We start from the raw sequence: 15,773 nt of genomic DNA on the forward strand, positions 1-15,773 counted from the left end.
TTTTTGAATTTTTTGTCGAATGTATTATGTAGAAGAATCCGAGAAAAAAAATGGAAATTTCTTTTGAATGGTAGTTTATCTGCAACTTATTTCTCTAAATTTTAAAATATATAATTTAAACTTTTTAAAATGATTAAATAATATTTAAAAATTAAATTGTTTAACACTTTAACTTTCTTTTCAAACCCTAATTATTTTTTAATGAAAATTTATTTTTTAAGAAAAATAGAAAAACATATTTTTTTATACTATATATTTTAAATATTTAGAGAATAAAGTCATAACAATCTAATCTAGAGTGATAAATATCAACTTTTTCATAGAGATTATTGGATTAACTGTTAAGATAGAGTTAAGACTAACTAATACTTAGTTTTGAATGGATAATTAGAATTAACAAAGAAGCTAAATGAGTGGCAAGCAAAGAACTGAAGATTTGAAAGGCTTAAAGAATAGACTTACATGTGATGTGTTCACAGCTTCATATCGTAAAAGACAAAACATAACATGGCGGCTACATTGCCAACACATAAAACCACCTTCTTCCTTTCCTTTTTTATAAAATTTTCCATCTTTTTAGTGTTTCACAAAATCTTCTTTCTTTTCATATTTTCTTCTCCTCTCTCTCAATCATTTTTCCTCTTTTTTCCTTCCTTTTCTTCTTTTGCTCCTGAATGATTAGACTTATATAAATCGTTGCTGCGCATTAATTTGTTCTGTTCATGTCAAACTGATTGCGCTCGTTACATTTGCTCTCTTCTGTTTGGTTGTTGAGAATCCTCTGGAATCAAAGCAGAGAAAACAAAAAAGACCACTCTTTCTGTTCCCGAGCTAGAAACAGCTGAAACTTCGGTATGTTTGTTAGATTCAATTCCGAAGCTTTAAAATTTTGATATGGGTTCTGCTTGAATCTTTATACTGTGGTTCTTGGTATTTAAACATTCACCCATAGTAGCATTTTGTTTAGGCATGAATATTGAATTCATACTTTGGACGTTGGAGAAAAAAAAAATATTTTTTTTAATTTTAAATTTGTTATTACGGTAGTTGGATTCAAACATGTTGTGGCATTTGAGCATTTCATTCTATTGACTTTTGGCTTTTGCAAGTGGTTAATACTTAATTTAATACTTGTTTACTTAATTCAAGTTGATTCTGAAAGAGAGATTTAAAAAAAAAAAAAAAAAACTTTGAGAGAATTATCATTCTTAAATTCACTTGCCTGCTGCGCCTTAATTTCTTCTGTTCATATCAAACTGATTGATAAAAAACCATTTTTCTGTTCCTGAACTAGAAACAGCTGAAATCTTTGTTAAATTCAATTTCAAGTTTTAAAATTTTGAAATGGGTTCTGTTTGAATTTTTTGGTATGTTTGTTAAATATTCACGAAAATAGCGTTTTGTTTAGGCATGAATATTGAATATCAAAGTTGTTGCGCAGGTTTTGGATGTTGGAAAAAAAAAGGCTTTTTATTTTTATTTTTAATTACTGGAGTTGGATTCAAACATGTTCAGGGAACTTTGGCTTTTGCAAGTGATTGATAGTTAATACTTGTTTGCTTAATTCAAGTTGTTTCTCGTGAAGAACTTTTTTTTCCCAAAAAAACACACACATACTTTTGAGAGCTTTATAATTGTATTAGGTTGTCCAAAATCGATTCAGATTAGTTACATTCTATTGAATTGTCGATATTTACGGTTTAATCTCGAAGGTAAATACATCGTTGTGGTTAGTCTTGTTGCAATTTGTATAGTGTTGGATGAACCAAGCTAGACACTTATAAATATTATAAGTTTCACTCTCGTTGAATACAATGTCTTCTGTTGCAGAGAAAGATGGTTGCCTTTGGAAAGAAGTTGAAAGACAGACAAATTCAAGAATGGCAGGGGTATGTATGTCTCTGCCTATGTGTTGAGGGTTGAAAATTTTCAACTTGGATATATCTGTTCTGCTCTATAATGATACTTTGGGTTCATAAGTTTGATAATCTTGTTGCAGATATTATATAAACTACAAACTCATGAAGAAGCGAGTAAGGCAATATGCTCAGCAAATTCAACTCGGAACACAAGATCGCCGCCATGTGCTCAAGGATTTCTCCCGAATGCTAGATAATCAGGTTTCTGTTGTTTTCATTTGCATTACTGCCTATGGTCAACTTAGATTCTAGTTGGTTTAATTTCTCTGTTGGTCCCTATAGTTTTATCGAATTTTCAATTAGGTTCTTATATCATATCAGATTTTGTAATTAAGTTCCTACCGTGACAAAAATGTTTAAATTAACGGGATATTCTGTTAAACTATATAGAATATTCAGTCAAGTGTTAAGCATATTTGTTTTGCTTAATAGAATATTCCGTTAATTCCAGCGTTTTTATCACGGTAGGGATTTAATTGCAAAATTTGATATGATATAGGGACTCAGTCGAAAAGAAAAAAAAGTATAGAGACCTAATTGAAAATTCAGTAAAACTATAGGGACTGACAAAGTAATTAAGCCATTCTAGTTGCGAATGCGATTGTTCGAGTAGAATGTGATGATTCTAGTTGTGTGTTAACATTGGTTTCAATCACTCTCTAAATGTTACAAATCAGATTGAGAAGATTGTCCTTTTCCTTTTGGAGCAACAAGGGATTTTGGCAAGCAGGATATCAAAGCTTGGAGAGCAGCATGATGCTCTTCTGCAGGAACCTGAAATACACAAAATGTCTGAACTGCGAGAAGCTTATAGAGAAGTGGGACAAGACCTATTAAAGCTTCTTTTCTTTGTTGAGATGAATGCTATTGGTTTGCGCAAGATATTGAAGAAGTTTGACAAACGTTTTGGCTATAGATTCACTGATTATTATGTTAAAACTCGTGCGAATCATCCTTACTCTCAGCTGCAACAAGTGTTCAAGCATGTGGTAATATGTTTAATTTGAAACGAGTCTTCACTTGGACTGTCACATAAATAAATACAGAACTTTGTGAATGGCCATTGACTGATGCATTTGAAATTTGTAGGGAATAGGAGCTGTTGTGGGAGCCTTATCTCGCAATCTTCATGAACTTCAGAACCGTCAAGGGAGCTATTTATCAATTTATGATCAACCTACCCTTCCTCTCCAGGTTCCACATTTTAATTTGAACCAAACACTTGCTTTGTTTTAGCTGGCTTTGGAGTATCATAAGGTTGTTGATTATCATATTTACTTTGTCTTTCATGCAGGATCCTGTCATTGATTCAATAAAAGCAGCGGTTGATAGGTTAACTAACTCAACAAACTTCCTTAACTTTTTGGGGCAACATGCTCTGATTATGCAAGAAGAGCTGCCAACCCCTACGGAGGAACATGTTGATGATGAAAGATACCATTTCATGTCTCTTATCCTGAACTTGGCAAACACATTTTTGTATATGGTCAATACATATATTATTGTCCCTACAGCAGATGACTACTCTATGAGCCTTGGGGCTGCACCAACAGTTTGTGGTATCGTAATTGGGGCGATGGCTGTTGCTCAGGTGTTCTCTTCGGTATATTTTAGTGCGTGGTCAAATAGATCATACTTCAGACCTCTTGTCTTCAGTAGCATAACTCTCTTTCTTGGAAATATCCTGTATGCATTGGCATACGATGCTCGTTCGTTATGGATTCTCTTGATTGGTCGTGTGTTCTGTGGGTAAGTAGTCTTCTATTCCTGAATTTTCGCATGCCATGATTTTGATGGTACTTGCAAATAATGTTGTGTGTTTGAGTTGATTAGTACATATTCTGTTTACCATCTTATTAGGAATATTATGAGGTATCTTTTCTTGCTGATAAACGCTTGGTTATTATTACAGATTGGGTTCTGCCAGAGCCGTTAATAGGCGTTATATTAGTGACTGCGTGCCTCTCAAAATACGGATGCAAGCATCAGCTGCTTTCGTTAGTGCCAGCGCTCTTGGCATGGCTTGTGGTCCTGCATTAGCTGGCATATTGCAGACAGATTTTAAGATTTACAAGCTTACATTTAATCAAAATACGTTGCCCGGTTGGGTTATGGGTGTTGCTTGGCTGATATATCTTATATGGTTGTGGATCACTTTCAAGGAACCTTCTCATGAACCCGTAGAGAATGAGAATCACGTGAATAATCATCAACCAAATGATGGTACTAACTGAACTTATACTGCATCAATTTGTTGCTACATGTTCAGAATGAGTGATAGTAGGCTCACTCATTTTTCTTTGCAAATATGGATTCTTTTCCACTTATTTTGTTGAGCCTCAACATGTTAATATAACATGACATGCTTTTCTCATGTAGAAGTGAACAATGCACTTGAACAAGGCCTAAAACAGCCATTGCTGATTACTTCGGATGATAAGGGAGATGAAGAAGCCGATCAAGATTATGATGATAGTGAAGAAGCTTCAGAAGAATCTCGTCTACCAGCGACTTCAATTCGGTCTGCATACAGACTGCTCACGCCATCTGTGAAGGTTTGTGCACAACTAACTGTCTCCCAAATAGTATGAATTCCTATTAGCTGCTGAGGATTTCATTACATGTAGAAGTTTCAGTTTATAGTGAATGTTAAGATGGAAAAAAACCAATTCATTCACCTGGATACTCTGAACTGATTATGATATGTCATTGCTTATTTCATTCAATGTGATCTTTCTCTTGTTTTTTTGTAGTAAATTCCAATGGCAAATGATCATTTAGATAAAATATTGGAATATCAGATATTTAACCTACCAAATTTGTTTAACATTTTCAGGTTCAGTTATTGATATATTTTATGCTCAAATATGTAATGGAGATTTTACTATCGGAATCTAGTGTGATCACAACCTACTACTTTAACTGGTCAACAAGCAGAGTTGCACTTTTTCTCGCTTGCCTCGGATTGACTGTTCTTCCTGTAAACATTGTTGTTGGAAGCTATATAAGCAACATGTTTGAGGACAGGTATTGATAATTTATGCTCTAGTTGGATTAAGAAAGATGCATGTAAGTTGATAGTAACACGTATTTCTTCTTCAGCATGAAGAAGTGAAGGAAATTGAAACCATTTTATATATTAGATTGAGATCCTCACTTACACCATCTTTTGTGAGATCATTCAGAACCATGATATTGTTCAAAATTCTCCTCTTGCATCTAAGTGATCGGATTCGAATTTTATTTATCTGTTTCAGGCAAATTCTGTTGGTATCGGAAATTATGGTTTGCATTGGTGTACTCCTTAGCTTCCATTTGATTATTCCATACTCCGTGCCACAATACATATGTTCTGGCCTCCTTTTGTTTGTTTCGGCAGAAGTACTTGAAGGTAAGATAATAAGATCTGATATTTTGCTGCACTATTTATGATTGTCGAAAGTCGACAAAATTATATTTCTCCTGACCCTATGCTGATGTGGGATGCTTGTGTACTAGGCTATCGACTATACTATGTGTATACTAAAATTAGCTTCCAGTATAAAATACATGTCGGAATACAAATGCACATTGAAAATAAATTAAACCACACATGTATTCATACACAAATACATTTGTGGCTGATTTTGGTGAACGAATAGCATTTTTGTTATGTATGCTACACATGGAATATGTCAAATAATTTCTTGTATATAGACATAATTTGTATCAAGAAACATTTACATATCGGATGCACCAGTTTTCTCAATCCAACAATTATTGGATGGAAGGAGTAATACTATCTTAATGTATTGGTATAATTTAGTATTAAAGGATGCTTGATGCTTGATTTAAGCTGATGTAAATTGTTTTTAGTTTTTGTTTTTCCTAATAATAACATAATCATCTTTCTATCATTTGTTCCAGGTGTCAACTTGTCACTGCTTTCGCGAGTTATGTCCTCGAGGCTTTCTCGTGGAACCTACAATGGAGGGCTCTTGTCGACTGAGGCTGGAACAATTGCAAGAGTTATAGCGGACGCAACCATCACCCTGGCCGGTTACTTGGGTGAGAGTAATCTCCTTAATGTCACACTGCTTCCTTCACTCTTCATTTCCATAGCCTCCATCTTAGCAACATGCTATACCTACAATTCATTATATTAGTTTATGTTCCTGAGTTTCTCTGAGGCTGAGATGGTAAGAGTAGAATGCTCTTCAACATGACCTCACTTATTATCTGTCATTCTTTGTCTCCAGTCCATAATTTTGATTAGTTAAGTGATTGTGGCTTCATAAGGTAGAAGTAGTAGCTAGTCTTTCATTATGTAGGGTGACAAAATGTGAATTATTGGCCGAATAGATTCCTTAATTGTCACTAATTTTTCTGTGATAATTAACTTGTTTTAATTTTCTTAGATGTTCTAAACTAAATAATATGTTGCGCCATGGTGTGCCTTTTTTTTTCCTTTCCAAATTTAGTTTTAATAGACTGAACTAACATCTTGGTTGCATTCAATTAATTTCTACTGAACTAAGAAAGTTCGTTTATGTATGTATATATGTTTATAGATCCGCTAAGCTTAAATAGTTAAATGTACCCATAAAGTTACAGCGTCATACGTGTTAAATTACTGCTTGAAACAACTTTGGCTTGGAAGTCAACCTTATGCATAACGTTTTGCATATTCCATTGACTATGGGAGGTCGCAGTGTGATTTAGATTAATTTTGAGTAAAAAATTTATTTGATTCCAATACTAAGTTTACTTGTGGTACGGTTTAGATTGAAGGATTGTTTTTAAAAAATCTGATAAGATTCAATTTCAAGTGGTTTGGATTGGATTAATTTGTGGTTTTGTAAATTAGACAAATTAAATATATATAATAAGTTTTAACAATATTTTAAAAAATTAATATAATATTTATAAATAATATAAAAATATATAATAAAATTAAATAAAGTATAAGTAAAATTATAAATATAATAATAAAATAATAATATTATAGCACATCGTGCGGTTTGAATTGAATTCGATCCATGCAACTTATAAAAAATAGAATCCAATCAAATTTAAATTAGTACTATTTTAATTGATTTTCGATTTGAATTAAATTAGATAAATAGTTTAATTTAGATCGGGTTTGTGGTTGACAGCCAATTAGATACAACTAATTCTAGAAGGGAGTAACTTAGATAAAGATGTTTAAAACGTCTTTTTTAAAAGATATTTTTTAGTAATTAAAATTTAATATATATAATCGATTAAATTATGTTATTTTTATCAAAATTAGATAAGATAAATTAATTGTAAATCAAATCTTGAACTGGTATAAATTAATATTTTTTATAAAAAATAACTAAAATAATCTTATTATAGAAAATAATTAAAATATTTCTATATATATATATATAATACTTTTATTATATTTTAAATTTTAAGAACACTAAATCCTAACTCTATAACGGCATAGAGAAAAGAAAAGAGTTAGAATTTAGGGTTATCAAAATTTATATATATATAATAATAAAAATAAAAATATTTTAATTATTTTTTATAACAAAAATATTATAGTAATTTTTATAAAAAAAATATTAATTTAGATTAATTTAAAAAATAATTTATTAATTTTTTAGTTAAATTAATTTATTTAATTTAATTTTGATAAAAATATTATAATTTAATTAATTATATATTAAATTTTAATTATTAAAAAATATTTTTAAAATAAGACGTTTTAAATAATTTTATCTTGGCGGCTCCCATTCTAAAAAGCCTTTGAAAAACATAACATCATGCATTCGTATCATTACCTATATGCCATGACGTCACAATCGTTTTCTACAAACAATTCTTTTGGCCACTTGTCTCTTTTTTCTCTTAAGAGTAAAGTTAGGGAACCAAAAGCCAAAATCCAGTCAAATAATTTTGGATGAATTTAAAATTTTTACGAGTTAATATATATGGATGTTTCTTCTACTAAGTATTAGAATGTTTCTTTTTCATATTAAATGGATGTTCTTTTATATATTTTTCAAATTTATGATTGTTAGAAGTGGATAGATTAATGTGAGAAAAAAGAAAAAGGTTTTTATAGATTTTAATTAGGTTTACTTAATAAATTTAAAATTTTTTAAATTTTAAATTTAAAAAATTTAAAATTAATTAATTATTAATATAAATTAATATAATTTTGTTTAGTTTTTTGCCGATAAACTTTTGATTCCTTATACTTTTCCTTCTCTTAATCTTTCCCATATGGCCAAAACATGTCAATTAACTTAAACCAAAGCTAAGGATGCCCCAACATTCTCTAACTTCATTTCTACCCTTCTTCACATTTCCCCATAATAATCAATTCCTTCCTAAATATTATTATTATTATATTATAAGCTATTAAAGTTAACTATGATATATTTATATATAAATATATATATATATTGTATTAATTTATTTTTAATATATATTTTATATTTTAACCTCTATTTTATTCTAATAATTAATTTTAAAGTAGTAGCATAAATCAATGATAATTATATGAACTTCCATGAGTTGACTATTGACCGAGTTTCAAATTATCCCTTTCCTCCACGCCAAAGCATCACAACAATAATGTAACATACAAAAAAGGGAGCTACTCAAATGAAGATGCAAAAAACATCTTTTTATGAAGATGCTTTGTATAAAAGTGTGATTTATTGATTTGACCACACTTCAAATAAAAACAACACTTTTATAACATATCAAAATCTAACCCTACACTCCATCATCTAAAGGTCAAAAAGAAAAATCATCACATGAAGACAATTATAATATCTTCATGGGAGTACCCACCAAAAAAAATCCCATTACTCTGAATGTATACTCAGAAGAACCATCAAAGCTCAGACATCATCGCATTGAAATCTTGAGATTTTTTTCTTACATATTGGTATAATCTTGGTGTAATACTTAATTATTGGATTTTATGGTGTATTGTATATTTTATACAATACAAGGGGGCGTATTGTACTGTTACCACAATTTCGAAAAACACCATAAAATCTAATGATTAAGTATTACACCCAAATTTTTTCAATATATAAAAAAATTAACCAAATCTTGATGCAATAAAATAAAATATTATCAGTTTCTTACATCAAAAGAAAAATAAATGAAAGAAGGCATAGTTTTATACCCAGCCATGGGAAGGGGCCACCTTGTTCCAATGGTGGAGCTCGCCAAGTTCATAACCACCCACCACAACGCCACCATCTCCGTCACCCTCCTCCTTCCTTCCCCACCAAACAGATCCACCCTCCACTACATCTCCACCGTCACCGCCGCCGCACCCTCCATCACCTTCCACCAACTCTCCCACTCAAACCATAACATCCTTGGCACCCTCCAATCCTTCCCCACGAAGCCCAAAGCCTTCATCTTTGACTTCTTCAACCACTCTGCCGCCGCCACTGCCGCTTCTCTCAACATCCCCACGTTCTATTACTTCCCCAACGCCGCAAGCTGCGTCGCACTCTTCCTCTACCTTCCAACCATCCACCAAAATTCCATAAAAAACGGTTATTCTTACGTGGACATACTTCGTAGCATTCCCGGTTTGCCACCTCTCTCGCCGGAGGACATGCCGGCACCCATATCCGATCGCCGCAGCCAGAGCTACGAGTCCTTCATCACCATGTCACTTCACATGAGAAACACCAATGGCATCATCATCAACACCTTCGAAAATCTCGAACCCAAAGCCATCATGGCTCTGAAAAATTCTGCGTGCGTTCCAGAATCATCGGAAACTTCACCACCGGTTTTCTGCGTTGGACCACTGATTTCCACCACCAAAGGATCTGATCCTGTTGGTGATGATGGTGGTAGAGAGTGTTTAAGTTGGCTGAACTCGCAACCGAGTCGAAGCGTGGTGTTCTTGAGCTTCGGAAGCTATGGAAGATTCTCGAAGGTTCAGATGAGAGAGATAGCGGTTGCGTTGGAGAGATGTGGAAAGAGGTTCTTGTGGGTTGTGAGGGATCCAATGGGAAGTGAAGTGGTGAATTTGGAAGCGTTGTTGCCGAAAGGGTTCTTAGAGAGAACGAAGGAGAAGGGAATGGTGATCAAGAATTGGGTGCCGCAAGTTGAGGTACTGAGTCATGACTCGGTGGGTGGGTTTGTGACTCACTGTGGTTGGAACTCGGTGATGGAAGCGGTTACCTTTGGGGTCCCGATGGTGGCGTGGCCGTTGTACGCGGAACAGAATCTGAATAAGGTGGTTATTGTGGAGGAGATGAAGGTGGCGCTGCCGTTGAAGGAGGATGAGGGTGGGTTCGTGAGGGCGAGTGAGTTGGAGGAACGAGTTAATGAGCTTATGGAATCGGAGATAGGGAGGGGAAAGGAGGTTAGAGAGAGGGTGTTGGCAGCCAGGAACGGTGGTGCCGCCGCTCTCGCTGGCGGTGGGTCTTCGCGGGTTGCTTTGGATGGGTTGGTTCGTTTGTGGAAGCAAAAAGGATCATGTTGACTTAGTCAAAACTCAAAAGTCAAATAGTTGATCTGTATTTTGAGTTTTTTGGTTTTTTTTTTTTCCCTCATTCAGTTGTAAATCGTAGTTGAGTTCGGTTATGTTGTCAACCTTGTTGAGATATGTATTCATACTTTCATAGATTCATACTTTAATAATTATTCATTTTTTTTTGGTAATGAATAATTATTCATCTTATATGGTACTACTAATACTAAGTACTAATATTTAGTTTTTTTTTTGGATAAAAAATTAGGTTATGAGGCATCCATCTCTAACCCAAAGTAGTGGATTTCAAAGTTTCTAGCCCACTATGACCTAAAACATGTTTTAGTCCACCACTTAAACTCAATCTATCCAATTTAGTTGTAGGATCTACACTTTTTTATTCTGTTTTTTTGTTAGATATATGTAATAAATTTGTTAAATTGGAAATTTGATATTTGAATTCATGTTTAGTTTTAAAATTATATTTAGATTTTATATTTATTATATTATTATTCAGCTAGTTATGATTATAACTATTTTAAAGTTCATTAATTACTAGAAAAATTTAGGGGTCATTTATTTTATTTATAGTGACAATAAAATAGTCACTAATATATTTACTGACAATTAGACATTAATCGTCTTATATTTTTTCATTAAAAAATTTTAGCGAAAATTATATCATTATCGTTAAAAATCTTTAATTTTCAATGGTTACAAAAAGTATATAATTACTACTATAATATATAATAATAACTGCAAATATATAATAATAACAAAATCATAATTTAAATAAGACATGTAGTAGCCATTATATTATTATATTATTGTTCTTAAAAACATAATAAATTATAATATAATTCATATTGAAATTCAACCTACCTTGAGCTTTACATAATTAGTTTTAATATATCTGTAAAACTCACAATGACTCCTAATAAGGGGGAAAAACAAAAACAAAACCTTGTCAATGATCCCTCTTCTCATTCGCACATCTTAAATAGATGAATCTCAACGCTAAACATTTTTGGATAAGAGGTAGATCAATAAAAAATGGAAACCAGGTCATTTATGTTCATAAATGAGATGATTGACAATGAACATGTATTGTCATTTGAAGGCAACAACATGACATTATTTAACTTTAAATTTTGTTTTGGGTATTTTATATTTTATATATATATATATATATATATATATATATATATATATATATATATATATATATATATATATATATACACACGAGTAATGTTAGTTTGTAATAAGTTAATTATCCAATGTTAGCTTGTAAGAAGTTATTTTCGAAATACTGGCTTAATTGCGTTGTTTATGAACTATTTTTCTATAGTATACCTTTCCAATAATAAATTTAGGGTTGGATCAATTGATAAAAATTGACACTTTAACTTATAAACTTTTTCAATCTTCCATAATTTTGTTTACTATGTATCTCTTTTGTTAAGGAGTAATTGTGTTTTATATCTATGGATTTATTAAAATATATTTTTAAAATACATATAAATAGTATTAACTAAAAGTACTTGTACAAAAAATATACAATTTCAATATATTTATTATTTATTTATCAAAATAAAATATGTAAACTTTTATGTCAATAATGATTTTAAAATATATGTTTAAGATTCAGTGATTCATATTAATTAAACTCTCAATATAATTCAAAAAAAATTTTAAGTATAAATGTTTGAATATTTCAATAAATTTTAATAGTTCATTTTAATTATATATATTATATATTTTTTATAATTAAAATTAGCAATCATTGATGTATGAATACATTTTAAAATTTTCCAATAATTCATTACATTAGATTGCAAGTTGATGTATGTATGTACGTAACTGCCATTATTATTGTAGTGATATCTAGAAGCCTGATCGAATTGTTCCAGCTACATAAAAAATTTGTGGCTATGTATGAGCAGATAAATACAACATTTTAACTTTTAAGGCTATTTTTAATTTTTTATCATATTTCTCAATTCGATAAAAAATTAATATATTATAGATTAGAGTTTTATTTAAAATTTATCTTTATTTAATAAATTGTCATATATTTATTCAAAATTTTAATATTTATTTAAATAAATAAATAAATTAATTATTTAATTAATTTAAATTAATTTTAAAACAATAATATTTAAAAAACAAAATTATTTTATTTAATTTAACATTAATATAATTTTATGTATATAATATTTATAAATATATTTATTATGTTATATAAATAAAATTCAAATTTTAACGTTTAATTTACTTGAATAGATAAATAATAAACTCCTTATTTGATTAACTTAAATTAATTTTAAAATAATAATATTCAAAAAATAAAACTATTTAATTTAATTTAACATCTATAATTTTATGTATGTAATATTTATAATTATATTTAATATTTTATTTAATTTAATATTTATTTATAATTACATTTATTACTCAATCGGTCTTTATAATTTTATTAAATCTCTGTATTTTTTCAATTGAATTTTAAATTTTTTATACCATATCAAATTTTTGTTACTAAATTTTTATTATAACAAAAACGTTAGAATTAATAGAATATTCTGTTAAATAAAACAAAATATTGAATTAAGTATTAAATATATTCATTTTATTTAATGAAATATTTCATTAATTTAAATATTTTTATCATATTAAAAAATTAATTACAAATCTGATATATGAGAATTTAATTAAAAAATAAAAAATTTAATTAAAAATTTAGTGATATTATAAAAAATGATAAAATAATTATATCTATCTAATGTTACTTAGTTATTCTAATAATATAGTTAATAAATATAAAATAAAATAAACCATAACTAAACTACAAAATAAAATAAAATATTTTTAAACTATTTAAATTAATTTTTTTATTATTTTTTATTTTTATTTTTAAAATTTAGAAGATGGATATAACATTTGAATATTTTGAAATTGAGTGATATTCATTATTGTTGCTCTTAAATAGAAAATAACAGTTTATATTTCCAAAACAATATATTATTTTTAAATTATTGTTACTTTTATTTTAACTATATTATTTTTTATAAATGTATAAGAATATATAATACACAAATATCATAAAATAACATTATAAAAATAGAAATAACCTTATCATTTATGATATCGTGTTATGTTTATGGTACTCGTCGGTATACATCAATCACGTCACCTACCTTTAACATCTGTTGCGCTACAATTTCCAATAATGATGAATCAATGCATGCATGTATCACTGCTATGTATTCAGATTTCTGAATCATCTCTTTCCATCTCATTATTCTCACCTATCTCAAAAAATTGGTATTATATTAGTTTAAAATTTAAATTTTTTATATTAGTTTTTTACATTAATTAATTTAGTTTCTTGACCAATTTGGGCTATAAATTAATAAATAGTGTTAATAAAATAGCAAAATTTTGCCAATTAAACACTCTAACAATAAATTATGTGTCTAGATTACAATTTAAAAATAAGAATTTGTATAAAATTAATTTTACAAATTTAATTTTGATAAAAAATAAGTTTGTGTTAAAATAATTTATATTTGGTAATCTTTATATTAAAATAAATTATAATAAAAAAAATATTGTTTGGATTACACTATTTTAAATTATTTTTAAATAAAAAATTATTAAAATAGATTTTAATTTAAATAATTTTTTGTATATTATCTCATCATTTTAATTTAGATATTTGAATAGATCTTATTAATTAATTTTATAATAAAATTAATATTTACTTATTAAAATAAAAATAACATAAAAATTGGTAAAATATATCTTAATTAAAACTGAAAAAATATAAATTTTAGAAATTATTAAAAATAATAAAAAAATTAAATATTTACTTCGGTAGTGATCGAAATAAATAAGAAAATTTTTAATGATATTTTTTATATAGTATATTTTTGGTATTCTTAGTACTCTTTTTTAGTATGCTATAATTTTTTACTATTATTATTATTTACGATTTTTTTTAATTTACTTTATTTAATAGGATCAATAAATCATATTATAAAAGATAATAAAAAATAATACATAAAACTTGCAATTATAAAAATGTATAATGTCAAACAAATAGTTAACCAAAAATAAAAATAATAAATAATAAAAAAAGATTCATATAAATAGAAATAATAAAAAAAATTTAAATAATACAATAATATGGTTGGTAAAAAATTGATAAAAATTTAATATTAATGACTAAAAATCTATTAGTAAAATAAAAAAACTAAAAATGATATGACAATATTTAATTTTAAATCCTATTTAGTCCATAAAATAAATTCAAATAAATTACATACCATAATTAAAACCATAAAATGCATTTTTTTTTGTGATTATAAGATGCACTTGTAATGCTACCACTTGCAGAACAAATCATCTGTATTAAAGAAATTAAAATAAAAATAAAAACCATCTAGAATAATGATTAAACCGCAAAATATAAGGGCACAAAAATCATTGCAGTCTTAGATCCAATTCTTCACAAAAAAAAATCAAATATTGTCATAACATGATTTTGTCACCTAAACACCGTTTCTTAATTTATTATCGGGGAATTGAAGGACTAAATTAGTGTCCAAATTTTAATTTGGAGGACTATTTCAAAAAGCTAAATAAACAATTATGTAAATCTCAATTACTATATTAGGAATTTATTCCAAAAAAATATTATCTGCTAGAGACAAACTCTTTGTTTTAAAAAATTCATGCTTGTTAAAAAATTAATAAAAAATAATTTTTTTAAATAACTAAAAATTTATTTAAAACCTATGTTATTTTATTTTTGTTAATTTTTTAAAATAATTGTGTTATTTTTTATTTTTTTATCAAAAATTTCTTTATTATAAACTTATTCTTTTCCAAAAAGTTTTCTTTTTAAACTTAAGTTTTCAACTACATGACATAAATATTAAAAGTAAAATCTATTTTTTTTATTTTTTAAACAAATTAAACACAAATTCTTTTAACATTATAAAATTTTCCTTAGCTTTTCGAAATAATACTTTCAAATGTGAATCACAAAAATTATCATACTTATATCGGATTTTTTTCGTTATAAAATAAAAAAAACTTTATTTCTAAAAAAAATATTCCCACTTTATTTTGGAGATCTATTTTTTGTAGGTGTTAATTTGTTATGAGCAAATTTATCGTTCCCCTTGACAAACTTTGTCATTTTTATAAGATTTGTCGTACCTCTCGACCAACTTCATGGATTCTATGAAGTTCACCACCCCCTTGGCGAGTTTCGAGTGGGTTCGTCAATAAAATCTCCGAGATTGGTTAAATTAAACCAAAATCATCACTAGTAATTTATTATTTTCCTTGATTTTGATCTTCTATTTATTTTA

At 28.2% G+C, this 15,773-nt stretch overlaps 2 protein-coding genes across 3 annotated transcripts; both read left to right on the forward strand.

Moving 5' to 3' along the window:
• Nucleotides 1-389: 389 nt before the first annotated feature.
• LOC112802938 (SPX domain-containing membrane protein At4g22990) lies at nucleotides 390-6,374 on the forward strand. 2 transcript variants are annotated; one of them, XM_025846372.3, is made up of 11 exons: nucleotides 390-852; nucleotides 1,831-1,889; nucleotides 2,000-2,120; nucleotides 2,597-2,908; nucleotides 3,009-3,113; nucleotides 3,214-3,668; nucleotides 3,832-4,142; nucleotides 4,299-4,474; nucleotides 4,756-4,946; nucleotides 5,177-5,310; nucleotides 5,826-6,374. In XM_025846372.3, exons 2-11 carry the CDS (start codon nucleotides 1,837-1,839, stop codon nucleotides 6,062-6,064), a joined length of 2,097 nt encoding a protein of 698 aa, XP_025702157.1. In that variant the 5' UTR covers nucleotides 390-852; nucleotides 1,831-1,836; the 3' UTR covers nucleotides 6,065-6,374. The 2 variants fall into 2 exon arrangements, with proteins under 2 accessions (XP_025702157.1, XP_072093985.1); XM_072237884.1 differs by lacking the exon at nucleotides 390-852 and adding an exon at nucleotides 945-1,712.
• A 2,156-nt stretch (nucleotides 6,375-8,530) lies between these two features.
• LOC112802939 (UDP-glycosyltransferase 13) lies at nucleotides 8,531-10,587 on the forward strand. The gene has a single exon (XM_025846374.3). It carries the CDS (start codon nucleotides 9,052-9,054, stop codon nucleotides 10,399-10,401), a length of 1,350 nt encoding a protein of 449 aa, XP_025702159.1. The 5' UTR covers nucleotides 8,531-9,051; the 3' UTR covers nucleotides 10,402-10,587.
• Nucleotides 10,588-15,773: the final 5,186 nt, after the last annotated feature.

Source organism: Arachis hypogaea, chromosome 5 (genome assembly GCF_003086295.3).
Source record: "Arachis hypogaea cultivar Tifrunner chromosome 5, arahy.Tifrunner.gnm2.J5K5, whole genome shotgun sequence".
Taxonomy (NCBI): Eukaryota; Viridiplantae; Streptophyta; class Magnoliopsida; order Fabales; family Fabaceae; genus Arachis; species Arachis hypogaea.